Source organism: Oncorhynchus keta, chromosome 21 (genome assembly GCF_023373465.1).
Source record: "Oncorhynchus keta strain PuntledgeMale-10-30-2019 chromosome 21, Oket_V2, whole genome shotgun sequence".
NCBI lineage: Eukaryota > Metazoa > Chordata > Actinopteri > Salmoniformes > Salmonidae > Oncorhynchus > Oncorhynchus keta.
Window position 1 is genome coordinate 1,548,635 of NC_068441.1, and position 23,108 is coordinate 1,571,742.

The window sequence follows — 23,108 nt, forward strand, 5'->3', positions numbered from 1 at the left end:
GTACCGGTACAGAGTCAATGTGGAGACTATATACAGGGGGTACTGGTACAGAGTCAATGTGGAGGCTATATACAGGGGTACCGGTACAGAGTCAATGTGGAGGCTATATAGTCATGTGGGGTACCAGGGGGGTACAGAGTCAATGTGGAGGCTATATACAGGGGGTACCAGGGGGTACAGAGTCAATGTGGAGGCTATATACAGGGGGTACCGGTACAGAGTCAATGTGGAGGCTATATACAGGGGTACCGGTACAGAGTCAATGTGGAGGCTATATACAGGGGGTACCAGTACAGAGTCAATGTGGAGGCTATATACAGGGGGTACCGGTACAGAGTCAATGTGGAGGCTATATACAGGGGGTACCGGTACAGAGTCAATGTGGAGACTATATACAGGGGGGTAGAGTCAATGTGGAGGCTATATACAGGGGGAGTCAGATGTGGAGACTATATACAGGGGGGGTACAGAGTCCGGAGGTACAGAGTCAATGTGGAGGCTATATACAGGGGGTACCGGTACAGAGTCAATGAGGAGGCTATATACAGGGGTACCGGTACAGAGTCAATGTGGAGGCTATATACAGGGGGTACCGGTACAGAGTCAATGTGGAGGCTATATACAGGGGGTACCGGTACAGAGTCAATGTGGAGGCTATATACAGGGGGTACCGGTACAGATTCAATGTGGAGGCTATATGCAGGGGGTACTGGTACAGATTCAATGTGGAGGCTATATGCAGGGGGTACTGGTACAGATTCAATGTGCGGAGGCTATATACAGGGGGTACTGGTACAGATTCAATGTGGAGGCTATATACAGGGGGTACTGGTACAGAGTCAATGTGGAGGCTATATGCAGGGGGTACCGGTACAGATTCAATGTGCGGAGGCTATATACAGGGGGTACCGGTACAGATTCAATGTGGAGGCTATATACAGGGGGTACCGGTACAGATTCAATGTGTGGAGGCTATATACAGGGGGTACCGGTACAGATTCAATGTGGAGGCTATATACAGGGGGTACCGGTACAGATTCAATGTGTGGAGGCTATATACAGGGGGTACCGGTACAGATTCAATGTGTGGAGGCTATATACAGGGGGTACCGGTACAGATTCAATGTGTGGAGGCTATATACAGGGGGTACCGGTACAGAGTCAATGTGCGGAGGCTATATACAGGGGGTACCGGTACAGATTCAATGTGCGGAGGCACCAGTGTCGAGGTAATTGACGTAATATGTACATGTAGGTAGAGCTAATAAAGTGACTATGCATAGATAATAACAGAGTAGCAGAAGCAGTATGCAAATTGGTGCGGTATGCAAATTGGAGTGGGTCTAGGGTTTCTGGGATAATGGTGTTGATGTGAGCCATGACCAGCATTTCATGGCTACAGATGTAAGTGCTACGGGTTGGTAGTCATTTAGGCAGGTTACCTTAGTGTTCTTGGGCACAGGGTGGTCTGCTTGAAACATGTTGGTATTACAGACTCAGACTGGGAGAGCTTGAAAATACCAGTGAAGACACTTGCCAGATGGTCAGCGCATGCTCGGACTCAACGTCCTGGTCGTACGTCTGGCCCTGCGGCCTTGTGAATGTTGACCTGTTTAAAGGTCTTTCTCACATCGGCTGCGGATGGCATGATCAAACAGTTGTCCGGAACAGCTGATGCTCTCATGCATGTTTCAGTGTTACTTGCCTCGAAGCGATCATATACGTTATTTAGCTCGTCTGGTAGGCTCGTGTTACTGGGCAGCTCTCGGCTGTTCATCCCTTTGTAGTCTGTAATAGTTTGCAGGCCGTGCCACATCCGACAAGCGTCGGAGCCAGTGTAGTACGATTCGATCTTAGTCCTGTATTGATGCTTTGCCTGTTTGATGGTTAAATTACAAAATCTGTCCTTCAGTATTGAATCAACCTTGTGTTGTTCTGTTCTGTCCCATAGGTGAACACTGCCTAGACCCAGAGACCCATCTCCTGGACCTGTACAACACCAACCCCAGTGGGGAATGGGTCATCAAACTGAAACCACTGGTCACCACCAGGGGACTGCACCAATAAGAGACAGCCGCAGGCAAAGGGAGAGACCAGTAGGGATCTTCAAGAGCCAGCCAGAGGAGGAGAGAGACCAGGAGGAGGAAGTTGCTGCTGCTGTTAAAAAACAAACCACCTCAAGATTGAGCCCTCTCTCCCCCTTTCCTCTGCTCAATGCAGGGGAGACCAGACTAGGAGGTGCAAAGCAGAGAGAGACAGAGGGGGAGCTACTGCTCAAAAGCACTCCACCTCCACACCTTCAGATGGAAGAGAGGCTGAGGCTGCTTCTTGGCTTGTCAGCTCTCAGCCAATCACCTCCCAGCATCTGCAGGAACCCAGATGGGGATCTGATGCACCGCTGCTTACAACAGAGTCTCTCTCACTCCCTAACTCTCACTCTCTCTTTCTTTTTGCTTGCTCTCCATTCCTTCTTCTCAGACATTTGATCACAAAAGGAATGGGAGTGGAACATGTACAGTATATCTGTTTTTCTTTTTTGTCTCTTTCACAGGGGGACAGTCAGAGATTCTAATGAGCTGATCGCCCCATGCCCCGTCCCTTCTGTGTGACTTTGGCTCTGTTCTTTCTGGGGCCTTTGGGCCCTGTCCCTGTAGACTCTCAATAAGAGCCCTAATCAGAGCAGAGGACAGAGATCCTTCTTCTCTTTAAGGGGTCAAAGGTCAGCCTTTAAGACATTACTACTGGACCTCTAAAGGGAACCGTTGTTTAATAACAGAGAGTGAAGCTGGACTTCGTTTCTGTTTTCTCATTTTTGTTTTTGATGAATGAAGGATTTTAAGTATTGAATCTGGCGATGGATTGATTGACTATTTATAATTGATTGGATGTGTCTATCTGTATGTACGTGTATGTAGTCATGAATGTTGTCCTTTGAAATGAATAGGTATGTTTGTTGCTGAAATAGTTAGTAACATAAGTCATGTGAGCTCAATCCAGTCTTTTTGAGGGCTTTTTACAGTGTTATTGCTCTTATGCAGTACCTTGGTTGATGAGTTGTATTTTGATGCACTTCTGCATCCCTCTTTTTCTATTTCTATTACCCATTTGTCAGACGTTCCTCTTTAAAATACATGTCATACAGTTCCAGTCAAAAGTTTGGACATGCCTACTCAAGTGTTAAACAAATCTAAATATATTTTATATTTGAGATTCTTCAGACTGTTGGAAAAACATTCCAGGTGAAGCTGGTTGAGAGAATGCCAAAAGTGTGCAAAGCTGTTATCAAGGCAAAGGGTGGCTACTTTGAAGAATCTCAAATATGAAATATATTTGTATTTGTTTAATACTTTTTCTGGTTACCACATGATTCCATATGTGTTATTTCATAGTTCTGATGTCTTCGCTATTATTCTACAATGTAGAAAATGGTAAAAAAAATTAAGAAAAACCCTTGAATGAGTAGGTGTCCAAACTTTTGACTGGTACTGTATATGAAATCTATTAATAGTGTTTACACATTTTTGATGATGCTCAGATGTTAGAGACAGTATGCAACACCATCATTGGAGGCTGTTGTGGGAAGGACGACTCATACTATTAGCAGGAATGGAGCTAATGCAATGCTATCAAACAAATGGAACCCATGTGTTTGATGTATTTGATACCATTCCATGTATTCCTATCCAGCCACGAGCCTGTCCTAAGGTGCCACCAACCTCCTGTGACCACCATGAACATTATTTTCCACCACATGACAACCTACCATGAATTTACAGTGGGGTCTGAAATGATTGACACCCCTGATAAAGATGAGCATAAATGACTGTATAAAATAAATCATTCAAATACTGAGCTATATTGTATACTAAAAAAAGACAGGAAATGATATTATTTTATTCTAATTGAATTGTTCAGAGAATGAGATTTTGCGTAACAAATAATATTATAACCATTTATTTGTGGATTTTGATGTGTGCTTGAGGTTATTCTCTTGCTGGACGATCCACTTCCTGCCAAGTTTCAGCCTCCTAGCAGAGGCAACCAAGTTTGGGCTAAAATGTCCTGGTATTGGGTAAAGTCCATGATTACGTTGACCTTAACAAGGGCCTCCGGACCAGTGGAAGCAAATAACCCCATAACATCAAAGATCCACCACCATATTTTACAGTAGGTACAGTGCCTTCGGAAAGTATTCAACTCCCTTGACTGTTTCCACATTTTGTTGAGTTACAAAGTGGAATGAAATCATCTACACAAAATACTCTGTAATGTCAGTGGAAGAAAAATTCTAACATTATTTCTAAAATATATGAAAAATAAAACTAATATGTCTTTATCAGATAATTATTCAACCCCCTGAGTTAGAAACACCTTTAGCAGCAATTACAGATGTGAGTATTTCTGGGTAATTACACATGTGTAAGAGCTTTGCACACATGGATTGTACAACATTTGCCCATCATTCTTTAAAAAATTATTCAACCTCTGTCAAGTTGGTTGTTGATCATTGCCAGATAACCATTTTCATGTCTAGCCATAGATTTTCAAATAAATATAAATCGAAACTGAAGCATGGCCACTCAGGAACATTCAATGTCATCTTAGTAAGCAACCAAACTGTAGATTTGGCCTTGTCATTTGTCTCCCAGTGTCTATTGGAAAGCAGACTGAACCAAGTTTTCCTTTAGGATTTTACCTTTACCTATTCCATTTATTTTTATCCCAAAAATAATGATCTTGTCCATGCCGATGACAAGCATACCCATAACATGATGCAGCCACCACTAATGCTTGAAAATATCAGTGGTACTCAGTGATGTGTTGTCTTGGATTTGACCCAAACATAATGCTCAGTATTCAGGACAAAATGTTAATTTCTTTACCACATTTTGTGCAGTATGACTTTAGTGCCTTTTTGCAAGCAGGATGCATGTTTTGGAATATTTTCATTCAGTACAGGCTTCCTTCTTTTCACTTTGTAATTTAGGTTAGTATTGTGGAGTAACTACAAAGTTGTCAAACCATCCAAATTTTAAATTACTATTGGCCTCATTATGAAAGCAGTTTACTTCCTCTCTGGCAACTGAGTTAGGAAGGACATCTGTAACTTTGTAGTGAATGGGTGTATTGATACATCATTCAAAGCCCAATTAATAACGCCATACTCAAAGGAATATTCCGTTTTTAAATATTTTTTTTTACCCATTTATCAATCGGTGCCCTTCTTTGCGAGGCATTGGACAACCTCCCAGGTATTTTGGTCGGCCCCAAGCAAAATTTTTACCAATCTAAAAATGTTTTTTTATTTTTAACAGCAAGTTTGTCCTCCTGAAATTATTTAGGCTCGCCATAACAAAGGCGTTGACTACTTACTGACTCAAGACATTTCAGCTTTTCATTTTTCTATTAATTTGTGAAGATGATATTCTTAAAACCCAATTCCACTGACATTATAGGTTACTGTGTGTTGAGTGACAAATTGTGAATCTCAATTGAATCCAATTTTAAGTTCAGGCTGTAACACAATAAAATGGTGAAAAAGTCGAGGGGGCTGAGTACTTTCTGAAGACACTGTATGGGATGATGTTCTGTTTATGTATTCTCATTGGAACGACCAAACTCACCGCTGGCGTGCGTGGCCAAAGAGCTTCATGTCATCCAACAAATGTAAACGTTTGGAGTTCTCTAAGCGGCATTCGCACTTGGATTGTAACCGCTGATTTGGTCAGATGACATGAAAATAAGAGCTCTTTTTTTTGGCCACGCACGCAAGTGGTGGGTTTGGCCGTGAAATGAGAATGCACAAGCAGAAAATAAGTTGAGCGGAAGTGGACCTTCCAGGAGGACAATGACATTTACACATCAACAACCACAAAGAAATAGTTGCAACATTTTGCAATGGCCGTCTCAGTCTCCACACTTGAAGCCCTTTGAAAACCTGTGGTTTGAATTGAAGAGGGCTGTCTATAAGTGCAGATTAAGGATATTAAAGATCTGGAAAGATTCTGTATGGAGGAATGGTCTAAGATCCTTCCCAACGTGTGCTCCAATCTTATAAAACATTTTAGAAAAAGGCTCAGTGCCGTGATCCTCGCAAGGTGAGGTATTGAAAGGTATTGAAAACAGGGGTGGCAATCATTTTTACCCCTACCTTTTTCTCTGAGCAATTGTATTAGTATAAAATAATATAATTTCCCTTTTTCTTTTGCGTACAAAATAGCTCAGTATTTGAATTATTCATTTTTACTCATCTTTATAATAATAATAATAATCATCTTTATCAATGGTGTTAATAATTCCGGACCCCACTGTGTATGCTACTCTTCGCAGACATTATGCACCGCTACACACAGTTTAAAAGGTTTACACATGCTCAAACACACACACGCTCAAACAAACTGTATATATCTCATGTCAGTCACAGACAGTCCTTGTTCTATACAGAGCCAGAGCCACAGAGGAGTCACTACTTCTGTTTGATAAAGAGAAGGCTAGTGTGTGTGTGTGTGTTTCGAGCTTCATTACACAAGCCCAACTGGGCTGTGGCTGAGTCCGTGGCACAGTTCATTGCCCCAATACAAAGCACTGATGGAACACACACACACATAAAGCAAAGCACTGATGGAGCAGACCTTCTGCTGACATTAATCAGTGGAACTAGGTCACCTTTAAAGCTCTGTTATTCTCAGGGGAACTAGTGACACTTTACACCCTAGATACAGCCCAGCGCAGGCCAGAACACGTGTGGATGTAATGTGTGGGTACATAATGTACACGCTTGCATACTCCATGCACACAAACACAAAATCAACTGAAAAATCAACTGGGTCACATGTACTGTATGTGGAGTACTGATGCATGTTCTCCCTATATTGTACTGTTCAATGGCCAATTCTGTGTCCTTTCGTTAGGGCGTAATGTAATTCAAGTCCTTAAAACAGTGTAATGCAAATTATATGAGGAACACTTGTGTGACAAGCACCTAAGAGATCGACATGAGAGGTAGCACAAGAAAAGAACAGAAACTGTTATTTTACGGTAAAAACCTGAGTCGATGTGTCTTGAGAATGTCTTCAATGAATGGACATTGCTTTGTAACAATCTACATACTATCAAATGCTGCCGCAATGCTCTCAGTTGTACAGCTGACAAAATAATTTAACCTACTATAGGTTACAGTGGTAGTTGTGTACAGTGGGCTCCGAAAGTATTGACACTCTTGGTAGAAATGACTGTTTAAAATAAATAATTCAAATACTGAGCTATATTGTATCATTTTATACTAATACAATTTCTCAGAGAAAGAGGTTTTGTCTAACAAGTTATCTTTTTTTTTTCTTAAAAAGGTAAGGGTAAAAATGATTGACACCCCTGTTTTTAATACCTTTGAATAGCTCACCTTGAGAGGATAACGGCACTGAGCCTTTTTCTAAAAATATTTTATGAGTTGGAGAACACATTGGGAGGGATCTTAGACCATTCCTCCATACAGAATATTTCCAGATCCTTCATATCCTTCATCTGCGCTTATGGACAGCCCTCTTCCATTCACACCACAAGTTTATAATAGGTTTCAAGTGCGGAGTCTGAGATGGCCATTGCAAAATGTTGATTGTTGTGGCCAATTAACCATTTCTTTGTGGATTTTGATGTGTGCTTGGGGTTATAGTCTTTGACACTCCAGGTTTTTGGGCTAAAATGTCCACCACCATATTATATTTTACGGTACAGTAAGTAAGGGGTTCTTTTCTGCTCATGCATTCTCATTTCGACGCCAAACCCACCACTGGTTTGCGTGGCCTAGGAGCTCTATTTTCATGTAATCTGACCAAAGCACGGGTTTCAGTCCAAGTGTCAATGCTGTTAGTAGGATTAGACCCTTTCCCCCCCATTTTTCACCTAAAATGACATACCCAAATCTAACTGCCTGTTAGGCCCTGAAGCAAGGATATGCATATTCTTGGTACCATTTGAAAGGAAACACTTTGAAGTTTATGGAACTGTGAAAGGAATGTAGGGGAATATAACACATTATATCTGGTAAAAGATAATACAAAGAGGAAGGCCATAACGCATTATTCCAGCCCATGTGCAATTTAGATTTTGGCCACTAGATGGCCACTAGATGCGCAAAGTTTTAGACTGATCCAATTAACTATTGCATTTCTGTTAATCATTTTGTATCAAGATTGCCCAAATGTGCCTAATTTCTTTATTAATAACTTTTCATGTTCAAAATTGTGCACTCTCAAACAATAACGTGGTATTATTTCACTGTAATAGCTACTGTAAATTGGACAGTGCAGTTAGATTAACAAGGATTTAAGCTTTCTGCCAATATCAGATATGTCTATGTCCTGGGAAATGTTCTTGTTACTTACAACCTCATGCTAATCACATTAGCCTACGTTAGCTCAACCATCCTGTGGAAGGGACACCATTCCTGAATAAGCAAACTAGGCGTTTACATTTGTTGAATGACATGAAAATATAGCTGTTTGGCCTCTCACATCAGTGGTGAGTTTGGCATCGAAATTAGTATGCATGAGCAGAAAATAACCCCATACCTACTGTAAAATATGGTGGTGGATCTTTGATGTTATGGGGCTATTTGGCTTACACTGGTTCAGGGGCCTTTGTTAAGGTCCACATCATCATGAACTTTACCCAGTACCAGGATAATTTAGCACATATTCAGAGGTTGATTAAAAGCCATGAACTTAATGGACAAGATTAATATTAGATGAAAGGCGAGTTCCTAGCAAGTTCAGGAAGTCAAGCTAAAGCTCAATGTGACGTACACACCGGTGAGTAGATGTTTTGATCAAGAGAGCCCTTTAGGATATATGCCCAAAAAATTCTAAACAAACAAATATATATTTTACAGTTATAAGGAAGGTGCATAATTAGAGTTACTGGTTTTATAATTTAGAAACAAATATACGCCATTTCAATCCTTAATCATACAGTTTTCTATGATAGGAAATATTTCAATCATATTTGTACTGTGTACTTGAGCTTGTGTACTCAAAAGTGACTATACCTCAGAGAGAAAAAAAAAGAAAAATCTGAGAAAAGTGAGATTTTAACCTTTCTTGGAGTATGCAGCATTGCTAGTTATTGTTTATGGTCCTCTCGTGATAAATAACACCTGGGGGGGGGAATACTTAGATTACATTTTATATTACATGTAGTTATATTTAAGTTTTAAATATCTGCAACGAAATTTAGATTCAAAGATGTCTGCAAAAATAATGGGGTTTCAGCTATGACCTTTTTTAAAATGTAGGTTATTGAACAGTTGGTGAAGAGGATTTACACCCGCTAAAGGCATTACAGTAACGGAATGACATCATGGGTCCCTGATCTGTACTATACAGAAAGGCCGAATTATGTATCCTGAATAGGTACACAAAGGTAGAAATATGCTATATATTTTTTTACCATATTTGGGTAATATTCTACACACTGGCTATCATTGAAATGATCTCCTCCCCCAAACAAGACCACATACGGTCGGTCCAGACCAGACCAAATCTGAAACAATCATAGACCTCTATGTTCCACAAGTTTGGACAACACAGTCCAGCACAGTAGAGTACAGCACAGCACAGTAGAGTAGAGTAGAGTTTAGTACAGTACAGTAAAGTAAAGTAAATATGTTCAGTACAGTACAGTAGAGTACAGTATAATACAGTACATTATACTGTACTCTACTCTCGTGTACAGTTTTGTACTGTACAGTACTGTACTTAACTTTTCTTTACTGTGCTCTACTGTACTGTACTATGCTGTCCAATCTTGTGAAACATAGACGTCTATGATTGGTTCAGATTCAGTCTCGCCAGGGCAGACGGATCAAATTTCATCTACTTCCCAACGTCCATGAATGTCCGGTTTCGGTCGGTGCTCAGTGGGTGTGGATGCTTGTTACAGTAAATGGAAAGAGGATAGGTGTTAGGTGTCATTGTAGGTGTCAGTAAGAGCCGGGAGAGGTGATATTAACTGAAGAGAGAGAGAGAAGAGACCGAGAAGGAGAGCGAGAGGTGAGAGGGAGAAGGAGAGCGAGAGGTGAGAGGGAGAAGGAGAGGGAGAAGAGAGGGGGAGAAGGAGAGGGAGAAGAAGGAGAGGGAGAGGGAGTAGGAGAGGGAGAGGAACGGGATGTCCAGACTGTTTTCACAGTCTTGCTTTGACCATCAGACAACAGAAAGAGAAAAAAACTGTTATATGCCAGTGGAAGTGAGGACAGTAGCAGATGACCCAACTGTGGTTTGTGACTATGATTTCCCATTGTAGCCAATTCAATTGCAGTAATTTCATTACAGATTTTTCTGCAATTCTGTTACCAATTTGGTAATAGAATTATGAGTATTAATCGTTTAATAATTCATAAACCATCTTGATATCAGTAAAAACACAAACTAGGTCTAACTTTACTTATTACTTCTGTGAATGTCATTATCCTCCCTTATCATGATGGAGAGACATTTGAAATGAGGTATTTGGTAAACGGAATTACAAGGCACAAGTCTTTAACTTACAGCAGGCAAATCATTTCCTAACACTAAAATCTAAGTGTTGATATTACTTGGCAGGGGTCTTTACTTCAACATTATTGTGTTTTGGTGTATACCTTTTAAAGACTTTCTGTTAGATGTTGTCTAAGACCCCTTTTCCATCTGTTTGGCTAGAAATCAAAGCCTTTGCTTATTCCTTACTAATAGAATGGAAAATGGTTGAAAACTTGATATGTGACTTAATTTCTCAAAGTTAGAGACTCTTATAAACTTCACATGTTGGTGCTCATGGGTCCTTTTAGATGGAAATGACCTTAGTTTTTTTGTCAATCAAATGTATGTGATAACAATATTATGAACTGTACTGTATTCATTCATTCAACACTGAATTTGCAGGTCCATCAGTTTCTACTAATACACACACACACACACACACACACACACACACACACACCTAACAGCAACAACAACAAAAACCTATGTGTGATTGGACTGGCCTAATCAATTGATAGTTGGACCTTGTAATGGTGGAGGGAACAGGGAAGGGAGAAGGCTGATCTGTGTGTTCTCCGATTAAATCGCCCGGCATTAGCCCCTGGAAAACCCATTTCAACTAACAAGCTCATCAACTGTGATTATTTCAGTCAATGATTATACAGGATTACCTGTACAATACCCTTCGAAGCCCTGGCTTCTCACACGTACCATTGAAAATAGTAGAGTCAAGGGGATGCAACGACACTGTGTTAGGAAGCATGGCCACACGAGACTACAAGTAGAAAAAATATTTCTGACCTAACTGCAGTATGTATACGGGGTCAAATTAAGTTACCATAGCATTACAATACACAGCCGTGTCAAATTTGCATCAGAGACGGGCCTTTTCTTGGTACGAGATTATTTACTATCCATTTCAGCAAAGTCAAATGTCCTGTCTGGTATACCCAGGCAAATGCAGCCTGCTCCTACTACAATAGGCCGACTAAACCTCAGGCACAAAAACTATATTTCTAACCTCCTGCTGCTAGATCTAAATGACTGTAATCAGTGGGTGAATGGAAATCAGCTGCTTTGTTTCGAGAGGTGATGGAACCCCCCCTAACTCTTATACCCCCTAGTCTCTTCCCTTCTACCATCTACTCAATACCCCCATCCTGCCCTCTCTCTCCACCAATCACAGTTCTGCGTCTACCTCATTCAATCATGACATCTGCTTTGTCTATCTTTCTCTGTCCGTATTCCACCGCCAAACTGTACCACACTTCCTTTATAGCTTTATTAAGGACAACAACATTTGCTAACAATTTATAGATGTTATTCAAATACAAAATTCAAATGCAAAAATTACAGAATGAATTGTGGAGAAAATTCTCATCTTGGAAAATGCATTTAACTCACAACGCTACATGGCAACTACACTGTGTTCCTCTTTTCCTGCAGTTTATATGTCTGGGTTTCACTGTATCAGATATTCCTTAAACTGAAAGGATAGACTGACATCAGGGCATCTTACAACTATCTTCTTCTCTAAAGAAAATGTGTCGAAAATAAATAAGATGTTGTCCAGATTTAAAGGATGGGAGAATGAAAGAATGCAGTGAGGTGGAAGACAGACAAAAGTGTGAGACAGAGAGAGGGCCGGGGAGAAATGAGAGGAGGGGTGAGTACTGTAGATCTGCCATGAATGAGAATGTCTCCCCCTCAGTCACATGGCCTCTCCCCCCTCCTTCTCCCCCTCTAGCTCCTGTCCCCCCTCTCCACCCCCTCTCTCTGTCTCCCAATCTCTGCTCCCAGCCCACTCTCCCCTCAAACTCTCCTTTCCCCCTCCCCCTCCTCCCACTTTCTCTCTGCTCCCGGCCAGGGGTGGGATTCTAGCATTTATCTGTAGCATCCAGCCCTCGAGTCTCCTAGCAACATGGCATGGATCATTTAGCTGTCCATGCTCTATTTTCCCAAATCACCATGTAATGATGGTGTGTGTGTGTGTGTGTGTGTGTGTGTGTGTGTGTGTGTGTGTGTGTGTGTGTGTGTGTGTGTGTGTGTGTGTGTGTGTGTGTGTGTGTGTGTGTCAATAGTATCAATGGTACGATTAACGAAAAAATGCAAGTACCCACGCACACACACACACACACACACACACACACACAAGGTTATTCAGTCAATATGTGTCACTCTCAGCTTCAGCAGGTGCATAAATCCTCTACAATCAACAGAGAACAGGCCAGGAGGGCTAGGTCCTCTGTTCTCAAAGCCTTGTGTCTCAGAATCAATTAGCATTTAAATGAATGACGAGCGTAATGAACACACAGAATGCTATCTGCTGAGAGAGAGGCAGGCAGGCTGCTGCCAGCGCCATGGTTCCAAATCTGCATCAGGAAATACATTGATACAGTCAAAAGAACATCAAAGACATTCAAATATCCAGTTTTCCAGTTAAGAAAAAAGGAAATCGGTTTAATTAAAAATAGGTCTGAATAGACCGAGCTATGTCATGTCATTTCTGTATAAAAAGTCCCATCATTAAAGTGACTTATAATTAAAGATTAAATTATGAGATCGCAAAACATCTGTTATTTTGAATAATATGCTTGAGAGGAAATATACTAAACAGAAAACCTAATCTTGTTCAAATGACCGGAGTGATTTTATTAAAAGAATTAACATACAATTTATATTCATATTTGAGTCATTCAAATCAGATGGATTGTGTCTGCTGGTAAACACAACTACGCACACACATTACTCAGTGGGGTTCCCTCCTGACAGAATGTGTCCGTGTATTTCTGTCAGGCTGCAGACAGCAGACACTCTGAGATGTTGGTGACACACACACACACACCTCTGGCTGTTCTTTCCAGCATGTCACATCACACCAACAGACACTCAGTCCCCTGGGGCAGCACGAATACTGAGACACTCACTCACACCAGGAGAGAGAGCGAGAGCGAGCGAGAGAATATAACTCCCTAAAGCAATGTAGAGTGCTCTTCATTACAAAATGGATGGAGGAAGAAGAAAGGAGGAGAGGAAAAAGTGCCTCCCTAATATTACTCACTACTTACAACTCCCTCCCCGGAAAGTATGGCGGGATAGATTAGGAGAAAGGGGAAGGGATGAGGAGACGGATGAGGAGTTGGGGGGGATGAGGAAGAATGTGCTTCCCTACTTCCTGAACATCATGACTCACGAATCCACCCACACCCTACCTGTCCCGCTGCATTCTACAAGGAGAAGGGAGGGACAATGAGTGGAAGGGAGGGATGACACGAACAATGAGAGGAAGGGATGAAAGAAGGGATGACAGGGATGCTTTCAACCCTCCCTCCCTCTCCACACGTGATTCCCATCACCCACACAGCTCTCCCACCACCCACGTCCCAGATACGTCACTGCAGGTCAGGGCCACCATACAGTCACAATCACACGTAGACAGAGGGTACACCCAACCCAATATGCATCATTACTTTTCCTTAGGTTTTCCTTCTTTTTGGACACTCCCACCTCTTGGGAAAAGGAGGCTGAGTGTGCGGGGTCAAATGGCTGAAAGATGTGAGTGGATGGGATTAAGGGAGAGGAGGGTGGGGGGAGGAAAAAAAAGAGGGAAACAGAAAGGAAAAAAGGAATGCTGGGGGTCATCTTTACCTACAACACTGACAGGACATCTCACTGAAGCATCATGGAGAATACCCCCCTCACTATGATGTCATGATGTCAGAGAACACCCGAGTGACTGACTCCCTCTGTACAGCTTTTACTTGATCTGACAGCACTAATACAATCAGACAGTCAGAGAGTGAGACAGAGAGTGAGAAAGACAGAAAAAGAGGAGAGAGATAATGACACTGAAAATGTGCTCATCCAAAGAAAATTATGCAGTATTAGCTTATTGGCTTAACAGCAAGCTGTAATTTCAATGACATTGATGTTTTACCAAATACTTTGTATTATAATTTGTTATCCTAAAATGTTGTAAATGTGAAATTGGCACAATAAAACTCTTGCCTCTCTGAGGATTAAATAAATACAAACCACACACCCGTCAATTTGAAGTGCTGACTCGAAACCTTGAAAATAGAAATGGAAGTCAGGACACACTTCTCTCTATTGCAGCGCAAGTGATTTATTCTCACCAGTGTTTCTCAGCAGTAAGCAGCTATACTGGACAAAAATACAAATGCAACATGTCCCATTTTTCAAGAACTGAAATCAAAGATCCCAGAAATGTTCCATATGCACAAAAAGCTTATTTCTCTCAAATTGTGTGCACACATTTGTTAACATCCCTGTTAGTGAGCATTTCTCCAAGATAATCAAGAAACTGATTAAACAGCATGATCATTCCACAGATGCACCTTGTGCTGGGACAATAAAAGGCCACTCTAAAATTTGCAGTTGTCACACAAGTTTTGAGCGAGCATGAAATTGGCATGCTGACTGCAGAAAATCTCGAACAGAGATGTTGCAGGAGAATTGAACGTTCATTTCTCTACCATAAGCCACTTCCAACACCGTTTTAGAGGGTTTGGAAGTACATCCAGCTGGCCTCAAATCCGCAGACCACGTGTAACCATGCCAGTCTAGGACCTCCACATCCAGCTTCTTCACCTGCGGGATCGTCTGAAGAGGAGGAGGCGGGGGTGCTCAGGAGTATTACTGTCTGTAATAAAGCCCTTTTGTGAGGAAAAACAAATTCTGATTGGCTGGCCCTGGCTCCCCAGTGGGTGGACCTGGCTCCCTAGTGAGTGGGCCTATGCCCTCTCAGGCCCACCCATGGCTGTGCCCCTGCCCAGTAAGGTGAAATCCATAGATTAGGACCAAATGACTTTATTTCATTTGACTGATTTCCCCCTATGAACTGTAGCTCAAAAAAGGTGCATTACCACTCTCCACTGATAGACCGCACTGTTGCCTCAAACTGCTTGTAGGCTCCTGCTTCCTTCCAGACTCCTGCCAGTTCTCACACAGCCTCTTCTCCTATTTTCCACCCTAATTTCTCTTCTATTTCTCCCATTTCCTCTTCCCCCCTCCTCATACCCAAGCCCCACTCCATCCATGTCTGCCTCCAAATGAATATGACCGCAGCAACGATCTGGGAATATGGCCTGTAGACAGATTTACTATTACTGTACCAAGTCCACTGGCTTAAATGTATGTAAATGCAGCATAATGTTCATTGTAGACGTTCAGCTTCAAGGTAAAAATTCAACTTAAGCGGGCGGGTGGAGCAAGCAGAGCAAGGCGGGTGGAAAGGACAGGCAGGCAGAGCAGTGACTGTATGCTAGCAGGATAGTCTCCATATCTCTGATAATCTGCATATCTTTCCAGCCTGATCTCATAGACTAGACTAGATTTAACATTGTAAACGTAAATCCATAGTAAACGTAAATCGGGAACACTGTAATTAGTTTGATATGCTACCTTAACCCTAACCCATAGCCTACATTAGCCACCTAGCTAGCATTAGTGTTAGCCACCTAGCTAACGTTTGTAATTTGTCCCGTATCATACGTTTCGCAAAGTCGTAACATATTGTACAAATTGCAATTCTTAACCTTGTGTACGAACTGCAATGCATAACATATCACACAAAATGAATGATGGACATCCACAAATGAATACTTACCATACAAAATGTAACATATTGTCACGTTCTGACCTTAGTTCCTTTGTTTGGTCTTTGTTTTAGTATGGTCAGGGCGTGAGTTTCGGTGGGCAGTCTGTGTTTGTTTTTCTATGTTGTATTTTGCGTTTGGCCTCGTATGGTTCTCAATCAGAGGCAGGTGTCGTTCGTTGTCTCTGATTGAGAATCATACTTAGGTAGCCTTTTCCCACCAGTGTTTGGTGGGTGATTGTTTTCTGTGTCTGTGTCTTTCAAATGTGTTATTTTGTTTTTTCGTCTTCAGTGATTTTGTTCATTAAAACAAGACGAACATGTACCACACTGCATATTGGTCCGATCTCTCATACTCCTCGTCAGAGGAGGACGAATCCCGTTACATCATATCATACTAGTTGGAAGGTCCCGGATTTACATGTACTACTACGTCTTCGCCTGGGTCCATGTTGATCTTTCTGAGAAAGACAAAACTGTATTGGAGGTGACTGAACATATAGTACAGCTCAAACTAAATACAAAAATACCAGAAATCTACAGTAACAAGAATAAGAAAGAAAAAAATCCTTTATTTAATTAATTTTGAAAGAAAGGAACATTAATAGATTTTAACTATGTATCCTGTTCGCAATTATTTCTGCCTTTTTTGATGCTGATGTGCATAACGTTGATGTTTACTGTTCTCAGTCATTTTAAACTATTTTCAGACAGAATAATCAGAATATTAATTCAGTATTTGTTCAGCCTGCCTGCCATTTACACAGAGAGCTCTCAGGACCAGTTGTCCATGATGCCATTAAGACCCAATATAAAGACGACAGGATAAGTAGGATTAACCATCGTGGGATTTGAGTAAATAATGAACAATTTGGTAACATGAACATAGTTTGAATAATACTTTTGCTATTATATAACCTAAAATGATTTACATGTGGACTACAGAATTGACCATTTACATTTTTGGAATCAAAATCTCAATACCATTTCAATAGTGTTGCTTAACTTAAGACCAAGAGAAGGCTTAGTCTGGGTCTGGTTAATTGGTCTGAAAATCTTGTTTTACTAAGTGCATCTAGACCTGGATGACTCTAAGGAAGTCCAGAGAGGACAAATGAATAAATATCATATTTTTATTTATTTTTTATGATCAAGACATGAAAGTTGTTTCGTCAAGATCACACAATAATTTTCTGGTGCTGACAGTATAACAAAAGTTTTTTTGACGAGATAACGAGATAAACTATCAATAGGAGTAGACATATTGATGATAGATTGACAGTATGGCTGTGGCAGCAGAGCCCAAAGTCATTTTATTAGGGAGGAACCCAGGCAGCAATTGCATTATATCTGTCAGTTATACAGTTGAAGTCGGAAGATTACATACACTTAGGTTGGAGTCATTATAACAACTCCACAAACTTCTAGTTAAGAAACTATAGTTTTGTAGGCTCCTGCTTCCTTCCAGACTCCTGCCAGTAGCTAGCTACATAGCTAGCTACATAGCCGTCTTTGTATCAAAGATAATTGTGTAGTCTAGAGCGATTTTCTAGGTTAGCTAGCCAGCTATTGTCGTTCTTTTAACGCAACGTAACGTAATCAACACTGCTAGCTAGCCAGCTAGCCCCCGAATAGCAGCACTGTAGAAACTATTACACTCAACGGAACGACTTGATTAGTGTAGTGTCAACAACGCAGCCACTGCCAGCTAGCCTACAAAGTCAACAACGCAGCCACTGCCAGCTAGCCTACTTCAGCAGTACTGTATCATTTTAGTCATTAAGATTCTTGCTACGTAAGCTTAACTTTCTGAACATTCGAGACGTGTAGTCCACTTGTCATTCCAATCTCCTTTGCATTAGCGTAGCCTCTTCTGTAGCCTGTCAACTATGTGTCTGTCTATCCCTGTTCTCTCTTCTCTGCACAAACCATACAAACGCTCCACACCGCATGGCCGCGGCCACCCTAATCTGGTGGTCCCAGCGCGCACGACCCACGTGGAGTTCCAGGTCTCCGGTAGCCTCTGGAACTGCCGATCTGCGGCCAACAAGGCAGAGTTCATCTCAGCCTATGCCTCCCTCCAGTCCCTCGACTTCTTGGCACTGACGGAAACATGGATCACCACAGATAACACTGCCACTCCTACTGCTCTCTCTTCGTCCGCCCACGTGTTCTCGCACACCCCGAGAGCTTCTGGTCAGCGGGTGGTGGCACCGGGATCCTCATCTCTCCCAAGTGGTCATTCTCTCTTTCTCCCCTTACCCATCTGTCTATCGCCTCCTTTGAATTTCATGCTGTCACAGTTACCAGCCCTTTCAAGCTTAACATCCTTATCATTTATCGCCCTCCAGGTTCCCTCGGGAGTTCATCAATGAGCTTGATGCCTTGATAAGCTCCTTTCCTGAGGACGGCTCACCTCTCACAGTTCTGGGCGACTTTAACCTCCCCACGTCTACCTTTGACTCATTCCTCTCTGCCTCCTTCTTTCCCTCCTCTCCTCTTTTGACCTCACCCTCTCACCTTCCCCCTACTCACAAGGCAGGCAATACGCTCGACCTCATCTTTACTAGATGCTGTTCTTCCACTAACCTCATTGCAACTCCCCTCCAAGTCTCCGACCACTACCTTGTATCCTTTTCCCTCTCGCTCTCATCCAACACTTCCCACACTGCCCCTACTCGGATGGTATCGCGCCGTCCCAACCTTCGCTCTCTCCCCCGCTACTCTCTCCTCTTCCATCCTAACATCTCTTCCCTCTGCTCAAACCTTCTCCAACCTATCTCCTGATTCTGCCTCCTCAACCCTCCTCTCCTCCCTTTCTGCATCCTTTGACTCTCTATGCCCCCTATCCTCCAGGCCGGCTCGGTCCTCCCCTCCCGCTCCGTGGCTCGATGACTCATTGCGAGCTCACAGAACAGGGCTCCGGGCAGCCGAGCGGAAATGGAGGAAAACTCGCCTCCCTGCGGACCTGGCATCCTTTCGCTCCCTCCTCTCTATATTTTCCTCTTCTGTCTCTGCTGCTAAAGCCACTTTCTACCACTCGAAATTCCAAGCTTCTGCCTCTAACCCTAGGAAGCTCTTTGCCACCTTCTCCTCCCTCCTGAATCCTCCTCCCCCTCCCCCCCCCTCCTCCCTCTCTGCAGATGACTTCGTCAACCATTTTGAAAAGAAGGTCGACGACATCCGATCCTCGTTTGCTAAGTCAAACGACACCGCTGGTTCTGCTCACACTGCCCTACCCTGTGCTCTGACCTCTTTCTCCCCTCTCTCTCCAGATGAAATCTCGCGTCTTGTGACGGCCGGCCGCCCAACAACCTGCCCGCTCGACCCTATCCCCCCTCTCTTCTCCAGACCATTTCCGGAGACCTTCTCCCTTACCTCACCTCGCTCATCAACTCATCCCTGACCGCTGGCTACGTCCCTTCCGTCTTCAAGAGAGCGAGAGTTGCACCCCTTCTGAAAAAACCTACACTCGATCCCTCCGATGTCAACAACTACAGACCAGTATCCCTTCTTTCTTTTCTCTCCAAAACTCTTGAACGTGCTTTCCTTGGCCAGCTCTCCCGCTATCTCTCTCAGAATGACCTTCTTGATCCAAATCAGTCAGGTTTCAAGACTAGTCATTCAACTGAGACTGCTCTACTCTGTATCACGGAGGCGCTCCGCACCGCTAAAGCTAACTCTCTCTCCTCTGCTCTCATCCTTCTAGACCTATCGGCTGCCTTCGATACTGTGAACCATCAGATCCTCCTCTCCACCCTCTCCGAGTTGGGCATCTCCGGCGCGGCCCACGCTTGGATTGCATCCTACCTGACAGGTCGCTCCTACCAGGTGGCGTGGCGAGAATCTGTCTCCCTCACCACGCGCTCTCACCACTGGTGTCCCCCAGGGCTCTGTTCTAGGCCCTCTCTCCTATTCTCGCTATACACCAAGTCACTTGGCTCTGTCATAACCTCACATGGTCTCTCCTATCATTGCTATGCAGACGACACACAATTAATCTTCTCCTTTCCCCCTTCTGATGACCAGGTGGCGAATCGCATCTCTGCATGTCTGGCAGACATATCAGTGTGGATGACGGATCACCACCTCAAGCTGAACCTCGGCAAGACGGAGCTGCTCTTCCTCCCGGGGAAGGACTGCCCGTTCCATGATCTCGCCATCACGGTTGACAACTCCATTGTGTCCTCCTCCCAGAGCGCTAAGAACCTTGGCGTGATCCTGGACAACACCCTGTCGTTCTCAACTAACATCAAGGCGGTGGCCCGTTCCTGTAGGTTCATGCTCTACAACATCCGCAGAGTACGACCCTGCCTCACACAGGAAGCGGCGCAGGTCCTAATCCAGGCACTTGTCATCTCCCGTCTGGATTACTGCAACTCGCTGTTGGCTGGGCTCCCTGCCTGTGCCATTAAACCCCTACAACTCATCCAGAACGCTGCAGCCCGTCTGGTGTTCAACCTTCCCAAGTTCTCCCACGTCACCCCGCTCCTCCGCTCTCTCCACTGGCTTCCAGTTGAAGCTCGCATCCGCTACAAGACCATGGTGCTTGCCTACGGAGCTGTGAGGGGAACGGCACCTCAGTACCTCCAGGCTCTGATCAGGCCCTACACCCAAACAAGGGCACTGCGTTCATCCACCTCTGGCCTGCTCGCCTCCCTACCACTGAGGAAGTACAGTTCCCGCTCAGCCCAGTCAAAACTGTTCGCTGCTTTGGCCCCCCAATGGTGGAACAAACTCCCTCACGACGCCAGGACAGCGGAGTCAATCACCACCTTCCGGAGACACCTGAAACCCCACCTCTTTAAGGAATACCTAGGATAGGATAAGTATCCTTCTCACCCCCCTTTTAAGATTTAGATGCACTATTGTAAAGTGACTGTTCCACTGGATGTCATAAGGTGAATGCACCAATTTGTAAGTCGCTCTGGATAAGAGCGTCTGCTAAATGACTTAAATGTAAATGTAAATGTCGGTGAGGACATCTACTTTGTGTATGACACAAGTCATTATTCCAACGATTGTTCACTGACAGATTATTTCACTTATTATTCACAGTATCACAATTCCAGTGGGTCAGAAGTTTACATACACTAAATTGACTGTGCCTTTAAACAGCTTGGAAAATTCCAGAAAATGATGTCATGTCTTTAGAAACTTCTGATAGGCTAATTGACATAATTTGAGTCAATTGGAGGTGTACCTGTGGATGTATTTAAAGGCCTACCTTCAAACTCAGTGCCTCTTTGCTTGAAATCATGGGGAATTTTTTTTAAAATCAGCCAAAGCCTCAGAAAAAATATTGTTGATCTCCACAAGTCTGGTTCATGCTTGGGAGCAATTTCCAAACGCCTGAAGGTACCACATTCATCTGTACAAACAATAGTATGCAAGTATAAACGCCATGGGACCATGTAGCCGTCATACAGCTCAGGAAGGAGACATGTTCTGTCTCCTAGAGATGAATGTACTTCGGTGCGAAAAGTGCAAATCAATCCCAGAACAACAGCAAAGGATCTTGAAGATGAAGATGCTGGAGGAGCCTCCCGGGTGGCTGTACTGCAGCGCCAGCTGTGCCACCAGAGACCCTGGATTCACTCCCAGGCTCTGTCGTAACCGGCCCAACCGGGAGGTCCGTGGGGCGACGCACAATTGGCCTGGCATTGTCCAGGTAAGGGAGGGCTTGGCCGGTAGGGATATCCTTGTCTCATTGCGCACCATCGACTCCTGTGGCGGGCCGGGCGCACTGCGCGCTAACCAGGAAACACCGATGTGTCGGTGTTTCCTCCGACACGTTGGTGTGGCTGGCTTCCGGGTTGGATGCGCGCTGTGTTAAGAAGCAGTGCGGCTTGGTTGGGCTGTGTATCGGAGAACGCATGACTTTCAACCTTTATCTCTCCCGAGCCCGTACGGGACTTGTAGCGATGAGACAAGATCTTTTTATTTTTTTATTTTACCTTTATTTTACTAGGCAAGTCAGTTAGCTGCTAAACAAATGGATACCACGAAATTGGGGAGAAAAAGGGGTAAAAAAAAATAAGATGCTGGAGGAAACGGGTACAAAAGTATCGATATCCACAGTAAAACAAGTCATGTATCGACATAATCTGAACAGCCGATCAGCAAGGAAGAAGCCACTGCTCCAAAACCGCCATAAAAAAGCAGTTTGCAACTGCACATGGGGACAAAGATCATACTATTTGGAGAAATGTCCTCTGGTCTCATGAAACAAAAATAGAACTGTTTGGCCATAATGTGAGCCCACTCCCTTGGCTGAGAAGCAACCCCACACATGAATGGTGTCAGGATGCTTTACTGTTGGCATGACACAGGACTGATGGTAGCGCTCACCTCGTCTTCTCCGGACAAGCTTTTTTCCGGATGCCCCAAACAATCGGAAAGGGGATTCATCAGAGAAAATGACTTTACCCCAGTCCTGTACCTTTTGCAGAATATCAGTCTGTGTCTGATATTTTTCCTGGAGAGAAGTGGCTTCTTTGCTGCCCTTCTTGACACCAGGTCATTCTCAAAAGTCTTCGCCTCACTGTGCGTGCAGATGCACTCACACCTGCCTGCTGCCTTTCCTGAACAAACTCTAAACTGCTGGTGCCCCGATCCTGCAGCTGAATCAACTGTAGGATACAGTCCTGGCGCTTGCTGGACTTTCTTGAGCACCCTGAAGCCTTCTTCACAACAATTGAACTGCTCTCCTAGAAGTTCTTGATGATCCGATAAATGGTTGATTTTGGTGCAATCTTACTGGCAGCAATATCCTTGCCTATGAAGCCCTTTTTGTGCAAAGCAATGATGATGGAACGTGTTTCCTTGCAGGTAACCATGGTTGACAGAGGAAGAACAATGATTCCAAGCACCACCCTCCTTTTGAAGCTGCCAGTCTGTTATTCGAACTCAATCCGCATGACATAGTGATCTCCAGCCTTGTCCTCGTCAACACTCACACCTGTGATAATGAGAGAATC

The 23,108-nt window shown here is 43.5% G+C and overlaps 1 protein-coding gene across 2 annotated transcripts in view; it reads left to right on the plus strand.

Moving 5' to 3' along the window:
- Window positions 1–5,546, plus strand: part of LOC118399826 (rho GTPase-activating protein 40) — a 49,682-nt gene extending 44,136 nt beyond the window's left edge. For both annotated transcript variants that reach the window (XM_052473211.1, XM_052473210.1), the window contains exon 15: window positions 1,952–5,546. In XM_052473211.1, coding sequence (XP_052329171.1) covers window positions 1,952–2,067 — 116 coding nt within the window. In that variant the 3' untranslated portion in view covers window positions 2,068–5,546. The remainder of the gene's footprint in view (window positions 1–1,951) is intronic.
- Window positions 5,547–23,108: the final 17,562 nt, after the last annotated feature.